This window comes from Narcine bancroftii, chromosome 3 (assembly GCF_036971445.1).
Source record: "Narcine bancroftii isolate sNarBan1 chromosome 3, sNarBan1.hap1, whole genome shotgun sequence".
Classification (NCBI taxonomy): Eukaryota; Metazoa; Chordata; class Chondrichthyes; order Torpediniformes; family Narcinidae; genus Narcine; species Narcine bancroftii.
This window is the reverse complement of record NC_091471.1, coordinates 166,747,649-166,769,005: the sequence shown is the minus strand read 5'-3', so window position 1 is coordinate 166,769,005 and position 21,357 is coordinate 166,747,649. Positions and strand designations below refer to the sequence as shown.

Genomic DNA, 21,357 nt, shown 5'->3' with positions numbered 1-21,357 from the left:
ACCTGGTGAAGATGGGTTTTCTATAGAGTTTTATAAAGTTTTTTTATGCTGATGTATCTTCTATTTATAAGGATGTATTACAACAAACTTATAATACTTTTCAATTACCCGAGTCTTGTTCTAACGCAATAATTACGGTTATACCAAAAAAAGATAAAGACCCTTTACAGGTTTCTTCTTATAGACCAATATCATTGTTAAATGTAGATTATAAAATTGTAGCTAAAATTATGGCTAATAGATTAGCTCAATATCTGCCTAAAATTATACATGGTGATCAAACGGGATTTATAAAAAATAGGTATGCGTCAGATAATATTTTACGGTTAATAACCTTGATAAATAAATCTAAATTTCAGTTGAATTATCCAATAGTGGTTTCATTGGATGCAGAAAAGGCTTTTGATAGAGTGGAATGGAAGTTTCTGTTCAAAGTACTTGAGAAATTTAGTTTTGGTTCTTCATTTATTGGATTGATAAAGGCTTTATATAATAGTCCGAAGGCTAGAATTGCTGTTAATGGCCAAATTTCAGAATCTTTTAGTTTGACAAGATCTACTAGACAAGGATGTCCGTTGTCACCTGCTTTATTTGCTATAGTTATTGAACCTTTAACACAATTAATACATCAAAATGAAAATGTTAAAGGAATGGGAGTTCTGAATGAGGAATACAAGATTAATTTATTTGCTGATGATGTTTTATTATATTTAGTGGATCCGGATATTTCTTTACCTGCAATTCAAGAATGTTTAGAAATTTATGGCCAATTATCTGGTAATAAAGTAAATTGGGCTAAAAGTGAAATTTTGCCAATTTGTAAAGATGATTATTCAGTGTATAAAAATATTACAAATTTGAAGTGGACTACACAAATTAAATATTTAGGAATTAATGTTAATACGAAATTTCAAGAATTATACTCAATTAATTATCTTCCTTTAATAAAAAGGATTAAATTAGATTTGATTAGGTGGAGGGATCTACCTTTGGGTTTACTAGGGAGGATTAATACCATAAAAATGAATATTTTTTTCTAGAATACAATATCTGTTTCAATCAATTCCTTATTTTAAAAAAAAAAGTTTTTTTAAGGACTTGTATAAAGCGATTAGAGAATTCTTACGGAAGGGAAAATTTCTGAGAATAGCAATGAGAAAATTGATGTGGGATTTTCAATTTGGAGGTTTAAGATTACCGAATTTTCAGCATTATTACGAAGCAGCTCAATTTAAATTTCTTAGTGCATTAATGAATATGGACGATCCACCTAGTTGGGTAAAGATAGAAATGGCGGTTATTTTAGAAAAATTTCCTCATGAGTTTTTGTTTCGATGGAATAAAAATTTACTACGAACTTACGATGTGCCAATATTGAAACATTTATTGAATTTATGGACAAGTAAACTTTAAAAATTGGGACTTAAAAATATATATTCTGGAAGATTGCCATTATATAATAATCAACTTGTTCCTTTTACGGTCTCCAATGCCACTTTGAAACAATGGGAAAAGAAGGGAATAAAAAATTTATCTGATTGTTTTTCTGAGGGTTGTTTTTGTTCCTTTGACGAATTACAAAGGAAATATGGTATTAGTGGAAATTCTATATTTGTATATTATCAATTAAGATCTTTTGTAAAACAGTTATGTGGTCGACATATGATTTTATTACCTGAATCTAGTTTTGAAGAATATGTACTTTCAATACCAAAAAAGGGATATATATCTGATTTGTATTGTATTTTACAAGAAATTGAGAGTAAAGAAGATTGGGATAAAGATAAGGTGAAATGGGAAAAAGATTTAGGACATAAAATAGCTGAAGAAGCTTGGATGGAAATTTGTCAGAATAGTATTCAGAAATTAATTAACGCTAGACTAGCGATGATTAATTATAATTTTATTCATCAGCTATATTTAATGCCGGAGAAATTTTAAAAATTTGGTCTTAGTAAGTTGGATTCTTGTTTTCGATGTGATCAGACGGCCAATACTTTTTTGCATACCGTTTGGCTTTGTGATCGATTGCAACAGTTTTGGAAAGGTATTCAATCTATTTTTAACAGTTTATATAATATCCATCTTGTATTAGATCCTGATATATTTTTATTATGGAACATGCAATCATTAATTGATTTAGGTTTAGAGGATTATCAGATTTCCTTTATCTATTTAGCTTTAGTCATGGCTAAGAAATGTATAGCACTTACTTGGAAAGATAAAAATATACTAACTTTAGATAAGTGGTATTTGCAGATGAAATTTTGTTTGACCATGGAAAGGATATCTTTTTCAATTCAGGATAGGATGTCTTTTTATAAGTTAAAGTGGACTCCGTTTGCTAATTATATGCATTTAAATTTGATTTAAATATATGTTTAAGCGTGATATTTTAGTATTGATAAAAAAAAATTTTTTGTTGTTAGAATTTTTTTAAGGTTAAGTGTTATCTCTTTTTTTGTAAGTGGGTTTTTTTTTCCATATATAATATTGTTAATTTTGGGGGGGGGGGGAGGGTTGGACTAATTTTAAGTTAGATTACTAATATTGTGTTACAATTAACAGGGGGGGGGGTTATTTTGTGTAGTTTTCTGATGTAATATTGTAATCATACCATTTTAATTTTTTTTTAAATTTTTCTTTAAATGTAATTCTCTATTGTATTCATGTTATAAAATTTTAAATAAAGTCTTCAAAAAAAAAAAAAGGGATGCCTTGCAATTTCTGCTGAAGGCAAATCTGCCTTATAGCAGACTAAAGGCGATTTTGTGTAATATTACATGTTTTATTACATGACCAAAAAAAATCTTGAATTATTGCAGAATTTCAAAAAAACAAGAAGCACCATTTTTTGAAATACAAGCATTCAGTGCTGTTGTCTCATCTCATTATTTGTATTCATTTTCAATTTGAGCATCACTGGAAAGTTTTCCATTGCAAGCAGCCATTCCATTACAACTGTACAGCTTACTTCAGATATCATATAAAACAGATTGAGATTAAACAGGCATATCTTCTTCCTTGAAAGGACTTTAGTGCACAATAAGGCACCAGCTTTATTAATATCTGCCTTTAATTTTCAGGATTAAAGGCAGATTAAAATTAAAATTAATTTAATGTCTTCAGAGAGTGAAACATGAAAACCTGCAGGCACTGTGATTGTAGTAAAAACACAGAAATGCTGGAGGAACTCAGCAGATCTTGCAGCATCTAAAGGAGGTAAAGATGTATTACTGATGCCTTGGGGCTGAACTCATTTCCAAGGTTACCCAAGGATGCTGAAAGACCTATTGAGCTCCTTCAGCATTTCTGTGTTTTTATTATTAAAATCTTCAGAACCCATGATAAGAACAGTAGGGAATTTAGGGCTTTGTGGAACCGGCAAGTGTAGCCAAGTCCATGGCCAGATGATTCAAGGCCCTACTTCTGCTCTTATTTCTTGTATTCTGATGAAATTTGAACTCTCATTAGCTTAATTCCTTTCACATTCCAATAAACTATGTGAATATCACATGCAAATCCAACATCTACAAACCATCCATGGTTATTCTCAATAAGATGCTATTTTTAGGGATAGGGAGTTACAAGACCTTGACTCATGATGCAAGAGCAATGATGCATTTCCTTGCAACCAAGGGAACCTGCTGGTGGCAGTATTCTCAAGTATTTGCTGTCCCTCCGGGCAGTAGAGTGGGGGGGAGGGGGGGTGCTTAGGAAGTGCCACTGAAGCTTTGTTGTGCAAGCTTGTAGGAGAACATGGTTTATTCTTGCTCCTACTTACAGGTGGTGCACTCGCCAGACACAAGGAACTGGTGAAGGAATTGAACATGAATTAGTTCATCCCTTCTTTCTTTCTTTGGCTTGGCTTCGCGGACGAAGATTTATGGAGGGGTATGTCCACGTCTGCTGCAGGCTCGCTGGTGACTGACAAGTCCGATGCGGGACAGGCAGGCACGGTTGCAGCGGTTAGGATGAAAAATCAAACCAACATATTTCTGGTCTTAACAATACTTAGTTTCTCTGTACCTCCAATATAATAGCCAAAGTAACAAAAATACTTATGACATCAATCCAATGCATTCTAACATGACAAGTCTAATCATTCATCTGAGAGGTACGATTAGTTGGGTAACAAAGAGATAACACAAGGCCCTTTACCTATTATTTTTGTTGAATGCTCTGTAGTTTATTATGCTGCATTCATACTTTAAGATTAGGAGAGTGTGGAAAATAAAAAGTTTCTGTAAACTACAGAAGCAATTTCTCCCCTTGATGACTATCTCTTCTCTTTGGCTTGGCTTCGCGAACGAAGATTTATGGAGGGGGTAAAAGTCCACATCAGCTGCAGGCTCGTTTGTGGCTGACAAGTCCAATGCGGGACAGGCAGACACGGTTGCAGCGGCTGCAGGGGAAAATTGGTTGGTTGGGGTTGGGTGTTGGGTCACACTGCCACTAAAATCAATGATCATTAAAAAGTATAGGAACTGCCCCGTGTCCACACTTTCCCAAAAACCACTGACCACACACTGCACAAAAATAGAAAGATTAAGACACCAGGTGAAGTTTGATGTTAAAAGGAGCTTTTTATTATCAGATGGTATCAGAGCCTGCAGCAAGCAAGCAAGGCAGGTTCTTTCTAACCAAGCACATTATGTTAATGTTTCTCAGTGGAATCCAACTGCAGTAATAAAATATCTACAGAGGTCAGCAGGTCAAAAATCCACCATACCATTCCTCAGGGACTACAGCTGGCTGAGCTATGCACTACGATGGAATCATAAATCAGAAGTACCTCCAAACATGCAATACAAGCAAATCATTTAACCTTTCATCAGATAAAAGAACTGGTATTTCAGCCCAAGTGAACTGTGCACTGTAAATCAACATTCTTGGGTAAATTTTAATACTCAAGGACAACACAGTGCAGGTGGTTCAAAATTATTGCAAATGCTCTTTTCTGCATCCCCAGAATGTTTGCAGCCTCTGCCAGTTTAGTTCATGGGTAACATTGGTAGCAACAAGTCATTTGCAAGCAAGTAGTTGGACCATATCAATTTTAACCTGGAGTCCAATAAAGTCATTCACAAATGAAACTATAATGGCCAAAACAATGATAACTAACTCTCCATGAAATTTCACTGTAGTTTATTATAGAAAAAAACTGATATACTATCTGCTGTTAAAAGGCCAAATTATAATTTAAGTGCAACTGTGTGCTATCTACAATTGCTTTGTAAAGAAAGCATCAGAAAGCTAAAGGTCCAATTCAATATTGAATTTAAACAAACATTAAATTACTATTTACATAACCTGAGGGTGCCTCTATATATCAAAACACTATAATTAGCAAGGTTTTGCACATTTTCTTGAAAAAAAACTCTCTATGGAGAAGTTTCAATTCTCTGACAAGGCTAGTTACTGTGACAGAGTTCAACAGTGACACATCATGACCTGGATGTAAAAGAGCAACTCAGTCAAGGTGCTAATAATAAGACCCAGTGTGTTCAAACAATGCTGAAATTAAAGGAAAAACACAACTTTGCTCTTACCTTCTATTGGATGGGCAGCTACTGGAAGGTTGCTCCAATCCTGACTCAGTGAAGGACAAGGGTGTGGGGTGAATCTTGCTGAAATTCCATTCTCCTGCATTTAGAGAGGAGATATTCATCAGCATTTTTTTTTTTAATGTCAATGCCAACTTTCATCATGTTGCAGAGAGATTCACTTATTACATGAAAGTGGAAAATAATTGAATCTCCATCAAGAACCACAAACAAACCTTCCAGGTGAGGCACAGCTTTACATTCACATCATCCAACCTAATCTATTGCATTCAGTGTTCCCAGTGTGGCTTCCTCGATATTGAGAGCAAATGAAATGAGGGGACTGCTTTGCTGAACACCCAAGCTCTGTTTGGGGTCTGTGGTAAACCATTTGAACTCTTCTTACAATTCCTACAGTGACAGATCTGTTCTTGGTCTCATCCATTGTTAGGGTGAAGGCAAAATTTGAGGAAAAGCTTTAAAATTAATGGCATGAACACTGAATTTTCTACAATCCCACCCCCATCTGATTCCACTGTTCACATTTTTTTTTAAATAAATCGACTCCTGTACTAAACTTTCCTCCCCCTCTACTTCTTTCTCCTCTCTTCACTTTTCTTCCCCCCCCCCCACAATTATTTATCCGCCAACCTGTCGCTCCACCTCATATTCTGTCCTGTACCCTTTCATCTCTGAGCTTCTTCCCAATTTCTTTCCCCCTTTATAGACATAACTTTGTCCCTTTCCTTCTAATCTTGATGAAGTGTGTTCAGGCCCAAAACAATGACTGATCTTTTCTACTTATAGATGCTATCTGACCTGCTGAGTTACTCCAGCAGTCCATTGCCCAAGATTACAGCATCTGCAGCTTTTGTTCCTCAAGGGAAAATAAGGTTTGCATTGTGCAAATAAAGAGCCAGCCAGAAGAGTACCCTTTAGCACTGTTAATCTTAATAATCGCATCTGAGAAAAAAAACTGATGTTCCTCATTGGTGAAATATGCAGAATAACTGAATTAGGTTAAGATTCCATCATCATATGAGAAAGGGACTATTTATTTAAAGTCTTAAATGCTTTTGGAATTCCGAATATATTTATAAACTGGATAAGAGCTTTGTACAATCACCCCAAAGTGAAGGTGGTCACGAACAGGCAAATATCAAAAACTTTTCTATTAGAAAGATCATCCAGGCAAGGATGTCTATTATCACCATTTTTATTTGCACTGGGTATAGAACCATTGGCCGAAGTGATAAGAAATGATAATAAGATTAAAGGTTTTCAGATAGAAGATAAAGAACATAAAATTAGTTTGTTTGCAGATTATGTTATACTATATCGTACCAAACCAGAAACATTATTAAAGAAATTAAATGTACAATTGACAGAATATGGTTTAATATCAGGTTACAAAGTTAATGAAGGAAAAAGTGAGGTGATGCCTATGAATGATGGGGGCAGACTCAAAGTAAACAGGTGATGAAGTTTAAATGGCAAAAGGAAACAATTAAATATCTCAGAATTAAAATTGACAGCAATTTAAATAATATATTTTAATTGAATTATTTTCCATTATTGAAAAAAAAGTGAGGATTTAAAAAGATTTACCAATAACTTTAATAGGAAGGAATAAATTGTGTAAAGATTAATATTTTTCGGAGGATACAACAGTTGTAACAATCATTACCAATTCTTGAACCAACGAAGTTTTTTCAATAAATAAATAAAGATGTAAGAAAATTTATTTGGCGAGGTAAAATGCCAAGGATAGCTTGGAAAAACTGACTTGGAAATTTAATCAAGGAGGTCTAAAATTGGCAAATTTTAAAAATTATAAAGCAGCACAATTAAGATTTTTGTCCTCCTGTTATCAAACTGGGGAAAAGACAGCATGGCTACAATTGAGATGAGTAAAATAGGAAAATAGATCCAGAACATATTTTATACAAATGGCATGAAGAATGTTTGAAAGAAAGATGTACCAATTCTAAAACATTTGCTTAAGATATGGAACAGAATTCATATGGAAAGAAGAATAAAGAATTATCAAATAGCCAAAATGATATTAAAGTCTAACCCACTTATTCCTTTTAAATTAAATAATCCTTTTTTGATATCTGGCATAATCATGGGATAAAAAGGATAAAAGACTGGTTTTTTTTTTTAAGTTTTTTTAAAAACCTTTAAGCAAATTAAAGAGAAACATAATATACCAAATAATACTATGTTTTCAGATTTTCAAATCACATCATATTTAAAAGAGCTAGGTGAGAATTTTAGACTTCTGGAACATATCCAATTTGAATATTTACTAATTGATAATTTGTAAAGAAATGTATTACTAATATGTATATAAAATTACAAGACACAATGCACTAAACAAGATTTATACAAGTCAAAACAAAAGCGGGAAAAGGATTTAAATATACAAATTCAAGATGAGGAAAAGTCAAGATTGTGTCAAGAGTGTGTAACTAATACAATTAATGTTAGATATCAAATGAAACATAGAAACATAGAAGATAGGAGCAGGAGTAGGTAATTCGACCCTTCGAGCCTGCTCCGCCATTCAACGAGATCATGGCTGATCTTAAAGTTCAGTATCCCGTCCCCGCCTTCTCTCCGTAACCTTTAATACCCTTATACTGAAGAAATATATCTAATTCCCTCTTAAATAGATTTAATGAACCTGCCTCTACTGCCCTCTGTGGCAATGAATTCCACAGATTCACCACCCTCTGGGTAAAGAAATTCCTCCTCATCTCGGTCCTAAATGGTTTGCCTATTATCCTCAAACCATGGCCCCGGGTTCTGGATTTTCCCATCATTGGAAACATCCCATCTGCATCCATTCTGTCCAGTCCTGCCAGAATTTTATATGTCTCTATGAGATTCCCTCTCAATCTTCTAAACTCCAGGGAGTACAATCCCAATTTGCGCAATCTTTCCTCATAAGTCATTCCTGCCATTCCAGGTATCAGCCTGGTGAATCGCCTCTGCACTCCCTCCATTGCAAGAACATCCTTCCTTAGATAAGGTGACCAAAATTGCACACAATACTCCAGGTGTGGTCTCACCAAGGCCCTGTACAGCTGCAGTAAGGTATCCTTGTTCCTATACTCAAACCCTCTTGATATGAAGGCCAACATACCATTTGCCTTTTTAACCGCCTGCTGTACCTGCATGCTCGCCTTCAGAGACTGATGTACAAGTACCCCTAGGTCTCTCTGCACTTCCCCATCTCTTAATCTATTGACATTCAAATAGTAATCTGCCCTCTGGTTTGTATTACCAAAGTGGATAACCTCACATTTATCCACATTGTAGTGCATTTGCCATGTATCTGCCCAGTCCCTCAATTTATCCAAATCACACTGGAGCTTCCTGACCCCCTCTTCCGTGCACACAACCCCTCCTAGCTTAGTGTCATCTGCAAATTTGGAGATATTACATCCAATCCCCTCATCCAGATCATTAATGTAAATTGTGAACAGCTGGGGTCCCAGTACAGATCCCTGTGGTACCCCACTGGTCACCGCCTGCCACTCAGAAAACGAGCCATTTATCCCAACTCTCTGTCTACTACCTGCCAGCCAGTTCTCAATCCACATCAATACTTTGCCCCCAATCCCATGAGCCTTGATTTTGGAAGCCAGTCGTTTATGCGGGACCTTATCGAAGGCCTTTTGGAAGTCCAGGTACACCACATCCACTGGCTCTCCCCCATCTATTTTAACTGTCACCATCTCAAAGAATTCCAATAGATTTGTCAAGCACGATTTACCTTTTGTAAATCCATGTTGACTCCGTCCGATCCCTTCTCTGCTAGTCATATGCTCCGCTATTACATCCTTAATAATGGATTCCATCATTTTTCCCACTACTGATGTAAGGCTCACCGGCCGATAATTCCCCACTTTTTCTCTACCCCCCCTTTTTAAATAGTGGGGTAACATTAGCTACCCTCCAATCCATGGGTACAATATAATTTTTTGCACCAGCTATACTATACTCCATATATATTACATAGACTTAATTCAAATTGCTCTGACAAGTGTTTCAGATGTAACATGGAAATAGGTACTTTACTGCATGTAGTTTGGTTGTGTGAAAAACTTGGAAAGTTTATGGAAGATTTGTGTGTATTATTGAGACAAATTATGAAGTTACAAATACCCAAAGATCCTAGAATATTTTTTCTAGGTGAATTATATGAAACAGATACTAAATTAAAGCTAGACCAGTATCAATGAAAGTTTCTGAGTGTAACAATAGCAGTGGCTAAGAAGTATGTGGTGGTAACAAGGAAGTCGAACAATATTGTAGGGTTGGTTAGATGTGGAACTACAAAATTGTATATTAGAAAAAATTACGTATAATTTTAGGAACCAACCAGAAATTTTTTTTATAGGATTTAGAAATCGTATATGGATTTGGTTGATAAAAATCCATTGACATCGTCCACTACACCCACTCCTCCCAATTAAAAAGTTCAAGATAGAATTAATATGTTAGACAACAGAAATATTGATTGATGTAAAATTATTCAAGTGTTTTTCTTTTTCTCTCTTTTCTTCTTTCTTTTGGGGAGAGGGATGGGGATAAAAATTAAACTATGTATCATTTTGCATCATTTTTATTATAATATATTATTCAAGATGAAGAAACATTTGATGCAAATTGAAAAATAAAATTTTCAAAAAAGATTCCATCATCACATATTTTTAACTGCTTATACAAAGCCCTCTCTCAATAATTCTTATTTCCAGCCCCAAATAATTTCCACTATAAATTCTCTCAGGATCCATGCATTCCAAAATGCATCACAGCCAACATAATGCATTTTGCAGTGAAGTTACAGTTAAAAAATGCACCATAAACAGCAATGAAACAAATTTCTAGATTGAGGTTAATCAAGAAAGTCTGTAAGTGCTGTGATTGTAATTTAAAATCACAAAAGTGCTTGAGAAACTCATCAGGTCACACAGCATCCATAGGAAGCAAAGATATATTACCAGTAATATATAACAACATCTAATATGCTATCTGGGCCCACTCCAACCAGATGGCATTAACATCGACTTCTTTGGTTTTCATTAGGCCCCTCACCTTGTCTTTTTCTTCCCCTATCCCCTTTCCTTCAGCTCCCTATCCCCTTCCCTCTATCACCTCAGTTTTTTCCCCCCCCTTTCTGCCATTCCACCCATGGCCTCGTGCTCATCCCCATGCCCCTTCTTTTCTCCTCCTCCCATATTTTTTTATTCAGGCATCTGCCTGCTTTTGCTCATACCTTGAGTGAAAGCAACAATGGAGAAACTGATTTACCATAAAACCATCAGGAGCGTTGACACTAAATATCAACGAGCACCCTCCACCAGCAGGCTTTAACTCCGTGACTGGGGCCTTTGTGAGATTATAAAAAACAGCTTTTCTATTCCTTCACCAATTCACTTCAGACATATCAACCATAATTTTCAAGAGCCATCGAAAAGTAGTTTCCAGAAACATATTTCCTATGTATTTTTTTAAAAATCTAACAACATCCTCTGTCATATGTTCCTCTCATCAGAACTTTCTAATGGATTATTCATTTAGAAGTACTAATGATTCACCTACTTTCACCTGCTCACCAGTGAAGGATTTTTGCAGCTCATTCAATAAACAGTTGGTCTCACGGTTAGCACACTCGTAGGTTTTTAAATTAGAATACAAACTAAAGTAACCAGTGAATGAAGTAGAACCAGAGACACATTGATTCTAAGACCAGATGTCAAAGTAGCCAGTTGGTCTTCCAGATTAACACAATGCTTGTGGCACTTACCAGCACTTTCATTTGGTTTCTAAATTTAAAGATTGGATCAGCTATGTTTTCTTTAGAACAGAGATAGGTAATGGGGATTTACTATGATGTCAATAAAACTGAGATTCCCAAATATTAAAGGAGGAGGATCAATACTCTTAGCGCAGGAGTCAAAAACGTGGTGCAGGGAAAATAAAATAATCGACAGATGGATTGAGAAATGAGGTAAGGAAAATTTAATCATTCAAGGGGTAGTAGGGGTCTGGAACTTACAGCTTGAAAAGTGATGGGGAAGAGACTTTATTACATTTTTTTAATTCCTGGATGTGTAATGTCTGAATTGAGACTTGAAAGACGATAGATCCACAGTGCTGACCATTGGGATTAGGCTGGTACCCCTTTCCTGATTAGCAAAGACATGATAACTGTCATCATAAATTTCTCTGATTTCTAAACAATGCATCACAGTGCGAAACAAAAACTGTGAAAATTTGATGATTAGCAGTGCAGTGGACTATTGCAGCATAAAACACAATGTGTCCTCAGAAAATGGGTTTAGAAAATAAAATCCATTAAAAGAGGGAGAGCTGATCATTTGAAAAGGTTGGGATACATCTGTAGGAAAATCCTCAAATGATGGGGCTAAACTTTTGATATCAACCCTAAATTTCCCTAATGGGAAAGCCTGCTCAAATTTTTACCACAGTCAAAATAGAAAATATCTTGCAGAGTTAAGTCACTCTTTCAAGGCCAAGATCACCAAAAAAAATCTGAAGAGCATGACAATTTAAAAGAACTGCAAATCAAAAACTTAGGAAGCTAACAAGGCACGTGATTAGTCAATGACAGTACGTAAATGTCTCCCTCAGTTTATCATTTTGGCCATTCTTGTTCAGGTTTTCTTTCCTGTTCCTTTTCAGCTACAGGCAGCACCCAACACATTCTCCAATTCTATCCTCAAACTTTTTTTAAAAAAACAGAAACCAAAAGCTGAGGCCCTATTTTCCATCTTATTGGCCTTCAAAAACTTTAATGCCAAATACTGATTAAAAATTGGTGATATGCATATCTCTACAGACTACCAATTAGCTTCCCATGTGTTCGGTCCTTTGCCCTTATCAGGTCCATGTTTAAGAGTTGATTCCGAATGTACTGAATCAGTCTGCATATACATGATTATGTCACCCATTTCCATCTTTCTAACAAGATAGAATTAAAATACAAGGGAAATGGAGTTTGTCAACTGAAATTCCAGCATATTATTGTTGCAATTTATCTTTAAAATTCAGTATACAACCATGCCAGCAAGCTCAACTCCAAAGCAGCACGGTTAGTGAAACATTTTTTACAATGTCAGAAATTCCAATTCGAATCCAGCACTGTTTGTAAGGAGTTTGTATATTCTCCCAGTGTTTGCGTGGGTTTCCTACCACCCTCAAAAATGTATGGGATTTGTAGATTAATTGGTCATTTTGGGCAGCAAGTGCTCATGGACCTGTTACAATGCTGTATGTCTAAATTTAATTTAAAAAAGATGATGCTACACCATCAGATTATTGATCCATAGGAAACCCTTAAGGAGCTCATTTCCTACTGCTGAACAGTGGCAAAATAAGTGCATGCTTTATTAGCTTTCATCAATCTGTACACAGCAGTGGCCCTATCATTTCCCCCAGCTGTCTTTCCGTTTGAATTCAACAGCTGGATCCCAAAGCTGAATTCTTTCAATACTGTGAAGTTGCTGCATTTTTGCACCTCAAGGGAGCTGAACATCTATCTGTCCTGCATAGTTACTGAAATCCCACAACATCCTCAGCAGTTTTCTAACCTTCAAACACTAGTTTTTCAGAATTCATCTGATCCAGTGCTTCAGCTCATTTATATGAAAAATCATAAATATCATTCACAAGTACTTTCATTTTGCTTCAAGGAGAGATGTTGTTGAATCATATTACCATACATTTGAAATACGATTCTAGCAATTGTGGATTAAACTTATGGCAACTCAAACATTAAATGATAGTAGTAAAGTCTATATGCATACAAAAAGGTTAATTTGCCATCCACGTTACTGATAATCTCAAAACCATAATCCTCTTTTTCTAATCTCTCACCCCTCAATTTAGAGGCAACGCTGTCTCAATCAATATTGCAAGACTGGATCTTTTAATTCTGAATGATCGGGATCATTGGTTACATTTAAGGAAAGACTGGATCATTACATGGAGAGGAGAGGACTGGAGGGGTATGGACCGGGTGCTGGTCAGTGGGACTAGGAGGATGGGGATTTGTTACGGCATGGACTAGTAGGGCCAAACTGGCCTGTTCTGTGCTGTAAGTGGTTATATGGTTATATTCTCCTCCTCTCAAGCTCCATCGTAAGAGCTAGATCCTTCTACACCACTATTATATCCAGTGCAGCCATAAGTCAAGCAGTGCCCTATAACTACAATAATAGGAACATCAACTTTCATCATACATTTAAATATTGGGGCTGACATATATTATTTGTGTTTTACATCTAAAATCAAGTATTCCCTCTGGGATTCATAAAATAACAGTCACTGGACATATCAGACTGATCAGAAACTTTTTCATGCAGAGCAGATTTTCAGGGTATTAAATATTGTTATGTTGATGCTTGCCTATGTCTACAATGTGAAATATTGCAGCAAGGATATCCAAAAATCATAAAAATATTGACTAACTTCAAGCTTGTTCATGGTGGGCCTTGGACCACCTCGGAAATAGGGGTCTATAGTTTCTGCCATCTTGTGCTTATAGTCAATGGAATTTCGAATCAACATGCTGGAAGAAGGCAAAGGAGCAGGAAGATCAAGAACATGAATGCCACAGCTGCCAGCAGCTTCCTTCAATCTGGGTACTTCCTGTACACGTTGGTACCAACGGGAAAGCAACGGCAAAGCTTTCAGCATCTGTTCTTCACAGTCCCCAAGAGAAACCTGAGCAGGAAAAATTCAGAAGGAAAAAATGTGACTACCCATAAATCAAAGATGCCTTCTCTAGCAATAGTGCACCTTTTTTTTTCTTTGTTAGGAGTTCTCTCAAGCACAAATATTTCAAGTGACACACTAGAGATCCTGATCCCCTCAGCAGCTGTATTGTGCTACTATAATCGTAGAAATATTCAGTTCTTACTTCTAATTCCACCGGACTTACACAGTGAGGTATGCATTTGCTAAAATGTGTGAAATCCAAAACCAATGGTATTAATTGACCCTGAAAGCTCCATCAGCGACCCAGATTTTAACTCATTTCCTCTTTGACCAAAAGTGAAATGCTTGTTAAACACAAAATAGGTAACAAAATCTGCCAACAGACACAACATTTACCTGATGTGGTCAGAACTGGGAACATTCATCAGTGAGATTGTTATTGTCCGTCATCTCACTGGTATTATGAAAACTGATCAACTGTCAACGACAAACTGATACACATTCCATGTCCTAGCCTTTGCAATTATGGGACATCTGGGTGAAAAATACCTATTCTAAGCCAAAATTTTTGCACTTCCCTCAGATTCATAGTGATAAATTAAAAGTGGGTTCTGCACCTGGTGTTAAGATCACAGCTGCATGGCCTAATCCACAGGCAAGTTGAAAAATGGTTTCAACCAGTTAAAAAAAAGAGAATTTATATAGTGTAGTCCGTGCCCCCAGATGTCACTGAGGGGGCATCTCTGTTCATCTCTAAATTAGAATATGGTGACTTGAAGCCTCAAGTTCAGGGAAACAAGCTCATAATCAAGACAAACACCAGGATACACTATTGGGGAGAGTTTAAAAATATTCACTTGGGTACAAATTGCTTTGGGATATCTTGAGGATGTGAAAGATGTAGACTAAATATAGGATATTTCTTCCCCCTTGCCAGTTAAGTGTCGTCACTGATTTAAGCAGACTGTGGGTCAAATTACATTAAGCGATGTTCCAAAAATAATAATAAAATATATAATCTGTCTTTGGAGGTGCTGGGTGTAAAGGAAATGCTCACTGGCTACATTTTCCAATGTTCCTCTACATGTACTTAACAATTAAAATAGAACAGTGACCACAAAAATACCTACTGATTAACACTTTTGAAAATACAATTTATAATAAAGTACAAGATAATTTCATGTTCTCATTATTAACAGAATAGTTCATGGCTGATGGTGAATTTGTGTATTAATACAGATGAACCCTGGTCCCCAGCTGCAGAGTTGTCTTCAAGAAAACTAACCATTGACCCACTATGTCTAATGATACCAGTTTTAATTAAACAAATTTAAGACATACCAGAAAGATGCAATGCTCTCAGAAGATTCAAACACTCAGAGAGTAATTAATTCAATTTATAAAACAAAGAAAAATGGGCAAATGTGAGAGATATCCACCAGAGATGTGTCCAATCCATAGCAGGTGCAGTAGACATACCAGAAAGATGCAATGCTCTCAGAAGATTCAAACACTCAGAGAGTAATTAATTCAATTTATAAAACAAAGAAAAATGGGCAAATGTGAGAGATATCCACCAGAGATGTGTCCAATCCATAGCAGGTGCAGTACAATAGGCCCCTAATACCACAGAGCAAATATAGTACATTTCCCTGTAAGAATCATCAATTATTCCGCACATTGCATGACAGCTGCAGTTTCTCCCAACCTGAGACCACAAAGCCACGTTTTTTTTTAAACTTCTCCACATTTGCTAAAGTTCCGTCAAACCTTTCAAGGGAAGGTTAACCTTTTAATTTATTTTCTTTCTTTTTAAAATATTTTATTGAGTTTAACATAATAATCCTACATGCAATGTCTACTAATAGAACAAAAAGCATGTCATATCGTACATATATCACAAATTGATACAAATGCAATTTGAAAAATCCATCCATATTTGTTGATTTGACATTATTTCTTAAAAATAATTCTGGATAGAAACCAATCAAATTACATTTCATTTCAAGCTGCTTTCATTCAGAAAGTTTATTTTTCCATTCACATTATCTTACTGCACTCTTATCTGCTAAAAAATCTGCTCAGGGTTTTTAAAGACACTTTAAAGAGACTCTTGCATTCCATTATTGAATACTCAACTGGTCTGAGTTCCATGAAATCAATGAAAATGCTAAAAGGTGTTGGGGGATGGTGGGAGGGAGAAGAGAAACAATCTGAGCAATGTGCTGAAATTAGCTGACTTTGCACATAAGATAAAGCATCAATTTATTTTGTTGGGTTCCCAATAGATTCAAGCTTCAGATCATCATCAGTGAGAAGTCAGATGTCAGGTACACAGCAATGGGAAGCCAAACAGATTTTATAAAATTTATATATTTTATAAAATTTATATATTTGAAATACAAGATGGCCCTTTGAAGGAGAAGCCTCAGCAGTCAATTCAAGTTGAGAACTTCAATGAAGTTAACTGCCCAAATTTTGACTACAACATCTCTTTGGTGAGTTTTTCCTTGAAGCTGGAAATCTGCCACACCATCCCCCAGATCCTAACAGATTTTACTAACACCTTTTCATCAGTTTCATGCAATCTCACAATGCATTATCTCAGCATGTATCTAAACTCCATGCCTAGTAATTCAGGATCTTCCTACCAAAAATGCAACATTTTCTGCAACAGCAACCCAAGAGTCCAATCTGTTCCTATCCCAACATCTAGACACACCATGGAAAGTATACCTGCTGGATGTATCACAGTATAGTATGGAAGCTAGTCTGCTCAAGATCAGAAGCAGCTACAAAAGGTAGCGAATGAAGCATAGAGCATCATGTAACCCCCTCCCATTTCTTTTAAAAGAATGGAGCCCATCTACATCTCCTGCTGTCTACGAAATACTCTCTGACCAATCACACCCCAGAAATGCTCTCTTCTTCCTCCTTTCATTGAGAAGGCCCACTGCCATCAGGCTCCTGAATGAACCCCACAAGAAATGCTCTCATGCTGCCCTTGCTTAAAACAAATTGATCTTTTTCTATTGCAATTCTGTACTTTGTATTGATGTTGACCTGTTAGACGGCTCACAAAAGAACTCTCCTCACTGCACAAGCTTTAATCTCACAAATAAACAAAATTAAATTGTGGTGCCAATACTGAACATAATTCTCCAGATGCAGCCAAAATACTGCTTCTCGTGGGCTCAGAACCATGAAGTGTGAATGCTTTATTCAGAAAGTAAGTATGTTGTAGTTTGCTCTGTACAGCAAGATCTGGATCAATTAGGAATTGCACCAGGAATGGCAAATGGAATTTAACCCTGACAAGTGTGAGGTATTACACTTTGGCAAGTCAAACCAGATTAGGACTTGCACAGGAAATGGCAGAGCGCTCCAGAGTGTTGTAGTACAGAGGAACCCAAGGGTTCAAGTGCATAGTTCCATGAACATGACAACTTAGGGGGACAAGGTGATGAATGTGGCCTTTAACAGATTCACCTTTGTTGGATAGGATATCAAGCACAAGAATTAGGATCCAATAACACATCTGTACAAGGCATTGGTGAGAGTACTCAATGAAATTTTGGTTACCCAGCTACAGGAAGGACTTTAAAGTTAGAAAGGGTCCATAGGAGATTCACCAGGATACTGCTGAGATGGAAGAGCTTAACTTATAGGAAGATATTTGATATACTGGGTCTTTATTCCCAATAGCATAGTAGGCTGAGGGGTGGCCTGTAGAAATTTATAAACCATGAAGGGCATGCATGAACTGAATGGTCATAATCTATTCCCCAGGGTACATAATTCTCAAACTAGAGGCATAGATTTTTTTTTGGAGAGGGAAGAAATTTAAAGAGGGAACCAAGGAACAATTTCTTCCACTCTGAAATTAGTCCATATCTGGAAAAAAAACTGCAAGAGAAACATATAGAAGTTGACACGACCACATCATTCAAAGAATATTTGGACAGATATATGGACAGGAAAGGCTTAGTAGGATATGGATCAAATGAAGGCAAATGGGACTAGCTCAGAATGCCAACATGGTCAATATGACCAAGTAGGGCAGAAGAGCCTGTTTCATGATGAATGGCTCAATGAATAATCACTAGTACAGTATTTTTGTCTCCAATTCAGATGGTACAGGGTTCAAGTCCAACTTCAGAGACAAAGTTACAACTTTTCAGATTCAGATTTCAGATTCATTGTCAGAGTACATAGATGATATGACATGCAACCCTGATTCTTTATTCCCCCCCGCCCCCCCCCCCCCCCGCCACCTCACTCGGGCAAGACAGAATACCACCTATTGATAGTGCAAAAATAAAGTGTACACAACATACACATGTAAACAAATAAACAAATGTAAACAAACAGTAACAGAGAGAGAAAAAATCAATAAAGTTTCTAAAGTAAGAGTCCTTAAACAAGTCCTTTGTTGAGTTTGTCGTTGAGGAGTCTGATGGTGCAGGGGAAGCAGCTGTTCCTGAAACTGGTAGCGTGAGTCTTGTAGCACCTATACTTTCCTGATGGTAACCGTGAGAGCAGAGCATGTGCTGAGTGGTGTGGGTCTTCAATGATTGCTGTTGCTCTCAAACAGCTACATTTCCTGTAGATGTTCTCAGTGGTGGGTTTTGCCTGTGATATCCACTACTTTTTGCAAGGGTTATTGGTGTCCACATACCAGGCTGTGATGCAGCTGGTCAGCATACTTAACCCATACTTCTGTAGAAATTTGCCAGGGTTTCAGTGTCATACCACACCTCCACAAACTCCTGAGGATGGAGAGGCGCTGACATGCTTGCTTCATGATGCCATTGATATGTTGGGTACAGGAAAGATCCTCTGATATAGTGACTTCCAAGAACTTAAATTTGGTCACCCTCTCCACCTCTGATCCCCCAATAATCACTGGATTGTACACCTCTGGTTTTCTCTCCTGAAGTCAACAATCAGCACCATTCAGCCAAGTTTTCAATCTCCCTCCTGTATACTGACTCAATGCCGTTTTTTTTATTTATCTTTTCTATTGGGACTTGAAATCAAAGAGCCATCCGACTTCACCGATGGACACTTTTTAAATTGGAGTTAGGTGGATTACCTAGGCTATCAGTAAATTAACATTTCTGTAAAGATGATCCAGTTATCATTATTTACCACTCTGCCTATCTTGTTATTCCGTGCTCCCCAAGACATAACAGTGGCTATGTTTTAAAAGTAAATTGGTTGGGGAATGCCCAAGATGCGAGACATTACATTTCCCTTCTCCTTGGTGTGTGAACCTAGATTGGTCACCAATTTCAAAGTGGAAATCAGGACATAGATGAAATGGATTCATTTATTCACACACAGAAAACCAAGGATCATACAATTTTATTCACCTTGAAATCCAGCAGATAGGTGAAATTTGCTGTGAGTTTTGTACCAAAGTAAGTTCTTTCAACATTATGATCTGATCTAATGGAAAGAATAGGAAATGGAATAGCAAAGGTACTGTAGTAAAAATATTTTCTATGGTACAATTATCATAATTAGTAAATATCTGTGAAATCAAGGTGGGTTTGAGTGCAGTTCAGCGATGATTGCATGGGAAATTTATTCTCAGTGGACTTCTCTAGGGTCTACAGAAACATGTGAGAATTTGTTAGGACACAAAGAAGAATAACAAATCACTCAATGCAAAAGTAAAAACTTCAGATGTCAGAAATCTGAAATAAAAATAGAAAATGTGGGAAACACTTATTAGGTCAAGCAGCATCCGTGGGAAGAGAATCATAGATCGGATCCAAGAACCCTTCATTAGTACTGTTCCAACAAAGGATCTTGAGTCCAAAATATTAATTCTCATTTTACACCTGCTTCCTGGCCTTTTGAGAGTTTCCACCATTTAATTCTATAACTCCAAAACACTATTGAACACTTGGACCTTAAACTTCGAGCTTTTGATTGAAGTCTTGTGAAGCAAGACTTTATACATGTTCTGCTTTATACATGTTCGTTTTCAAAACTGTTAAAACCAGATTCTAATTCTAGAAGAATAATTTTAAATAAAAATGTTAAATAATATCAGAAAGTAAAAAAGGACTCAATAGGAACCACTCTCAAAGTGAAAAAAATCATTTCCATAACTTAATAAAGATGTTAACAAACCAAATAATTAGAAACTTACAAAAAAGTAATGTAGACAAGGAAATAGGACTACATCTGTGAGTGTGAAGTAAAGCCCTTCAGCAAACACATGTTCCAGGGGTGGAAGATCTGTGCTTTTCACTTTTCTAATGCAGCACTGCTCTCTTCTGGTCACAGCTGGTATATGCTCCATTGAGAGCTTAGAAAGTGCTGTCCTCAGCTCCAGGCTTGCATTCTCAGATTCTTTGCTTTCTTCACTTAAATATTTAATTATGTCAGCTCCTTCGTTAGAGAAACCAGATCCTCCATCAGATCCCTTTTTGATAAGCATTTTGTTTTTGTCCCTTGACCATTGTTTCAGTTTCTGCCTACGAATCTTGTCGTCATTGTGAACTCGGACAGGTTCTCCAAGTTTCTGCTCCAGATGCAGTATCTCAGATGGAATGGCTCGATGACCTTGGTTATTCCTGAGAAAGCTCTCCACTGCTAGTGGAATGCTAATCTCACATAGCTTGGTCCACTGGCTTACCTATCGAATAAAAACACAAACAATGCTTGCATTACATTTTAATAAGAGATGATGACAGCATAGCATTTCAATGATAGACAATGGGGTGCCTTAAACATACAATTTCATTGTTTTGGCATCTGTAAACAATTCAAATTGTAGCCTTGGAGTTACTGGCTGCAAATCCAGTTAGAAAATATGCATTCTTCACTCATTCCAGTTTTCATTGTTAATTTCAATGACAATATTGATATTGCCCAGAACACAGATAATTTCTGTTTTCATATGAATGGTATAGGATCTTTTAGATCCACTCAATAGATAAGACAGGACAGGAGCTTGTCTCAACACAACTGTGATACAACACTCCCTCAAATAGCACTTAAGTAAGTAGTAGCCCAGATGGAGAGTTTCTGTAAAATA

At 36.5% G+C, this 21,357-nt stretch overlaps 1 protein-coding gene across 6 annotated transcripts in view; it reads right to left on the bottom strand.

The window, feature by feature from the left end:
- Positions 1 to 21,357, bottom strand: part of gstcd (glutathione S-transferase, C-terminal domain containing) — a 198,849-nt gene that overhangs the window by 162,552 nt on the left and 14,940 nt on the right. For 5 of the 6 annotated variants that reach the window (XM_069925739.1, XM_069925738.1, XM_069925741.1 and 2 more), the window contains 3 exons: positions 20,467 to 20,955; positions 14,055 to 14,309; positions 5,553 to 5,646 (listed from right to left, as the gene is read on the bottom strand). In XM_069925739.1, the coding sequence (XP_069781840.1) occupies positions 5,553 to 5,646; positions 14,055 to 14,309; positions 20,467 to 20,955 (838 nt within the window). The remainder of the gene's footprint in view (positions 1 to 5,552; positions 5,647 to 14,054; positions 14,310 to 20,466; positions 20,956 to 21,357) is intronic. The other variant, XM_069925744.1, reaches the window with a different exon arrangement.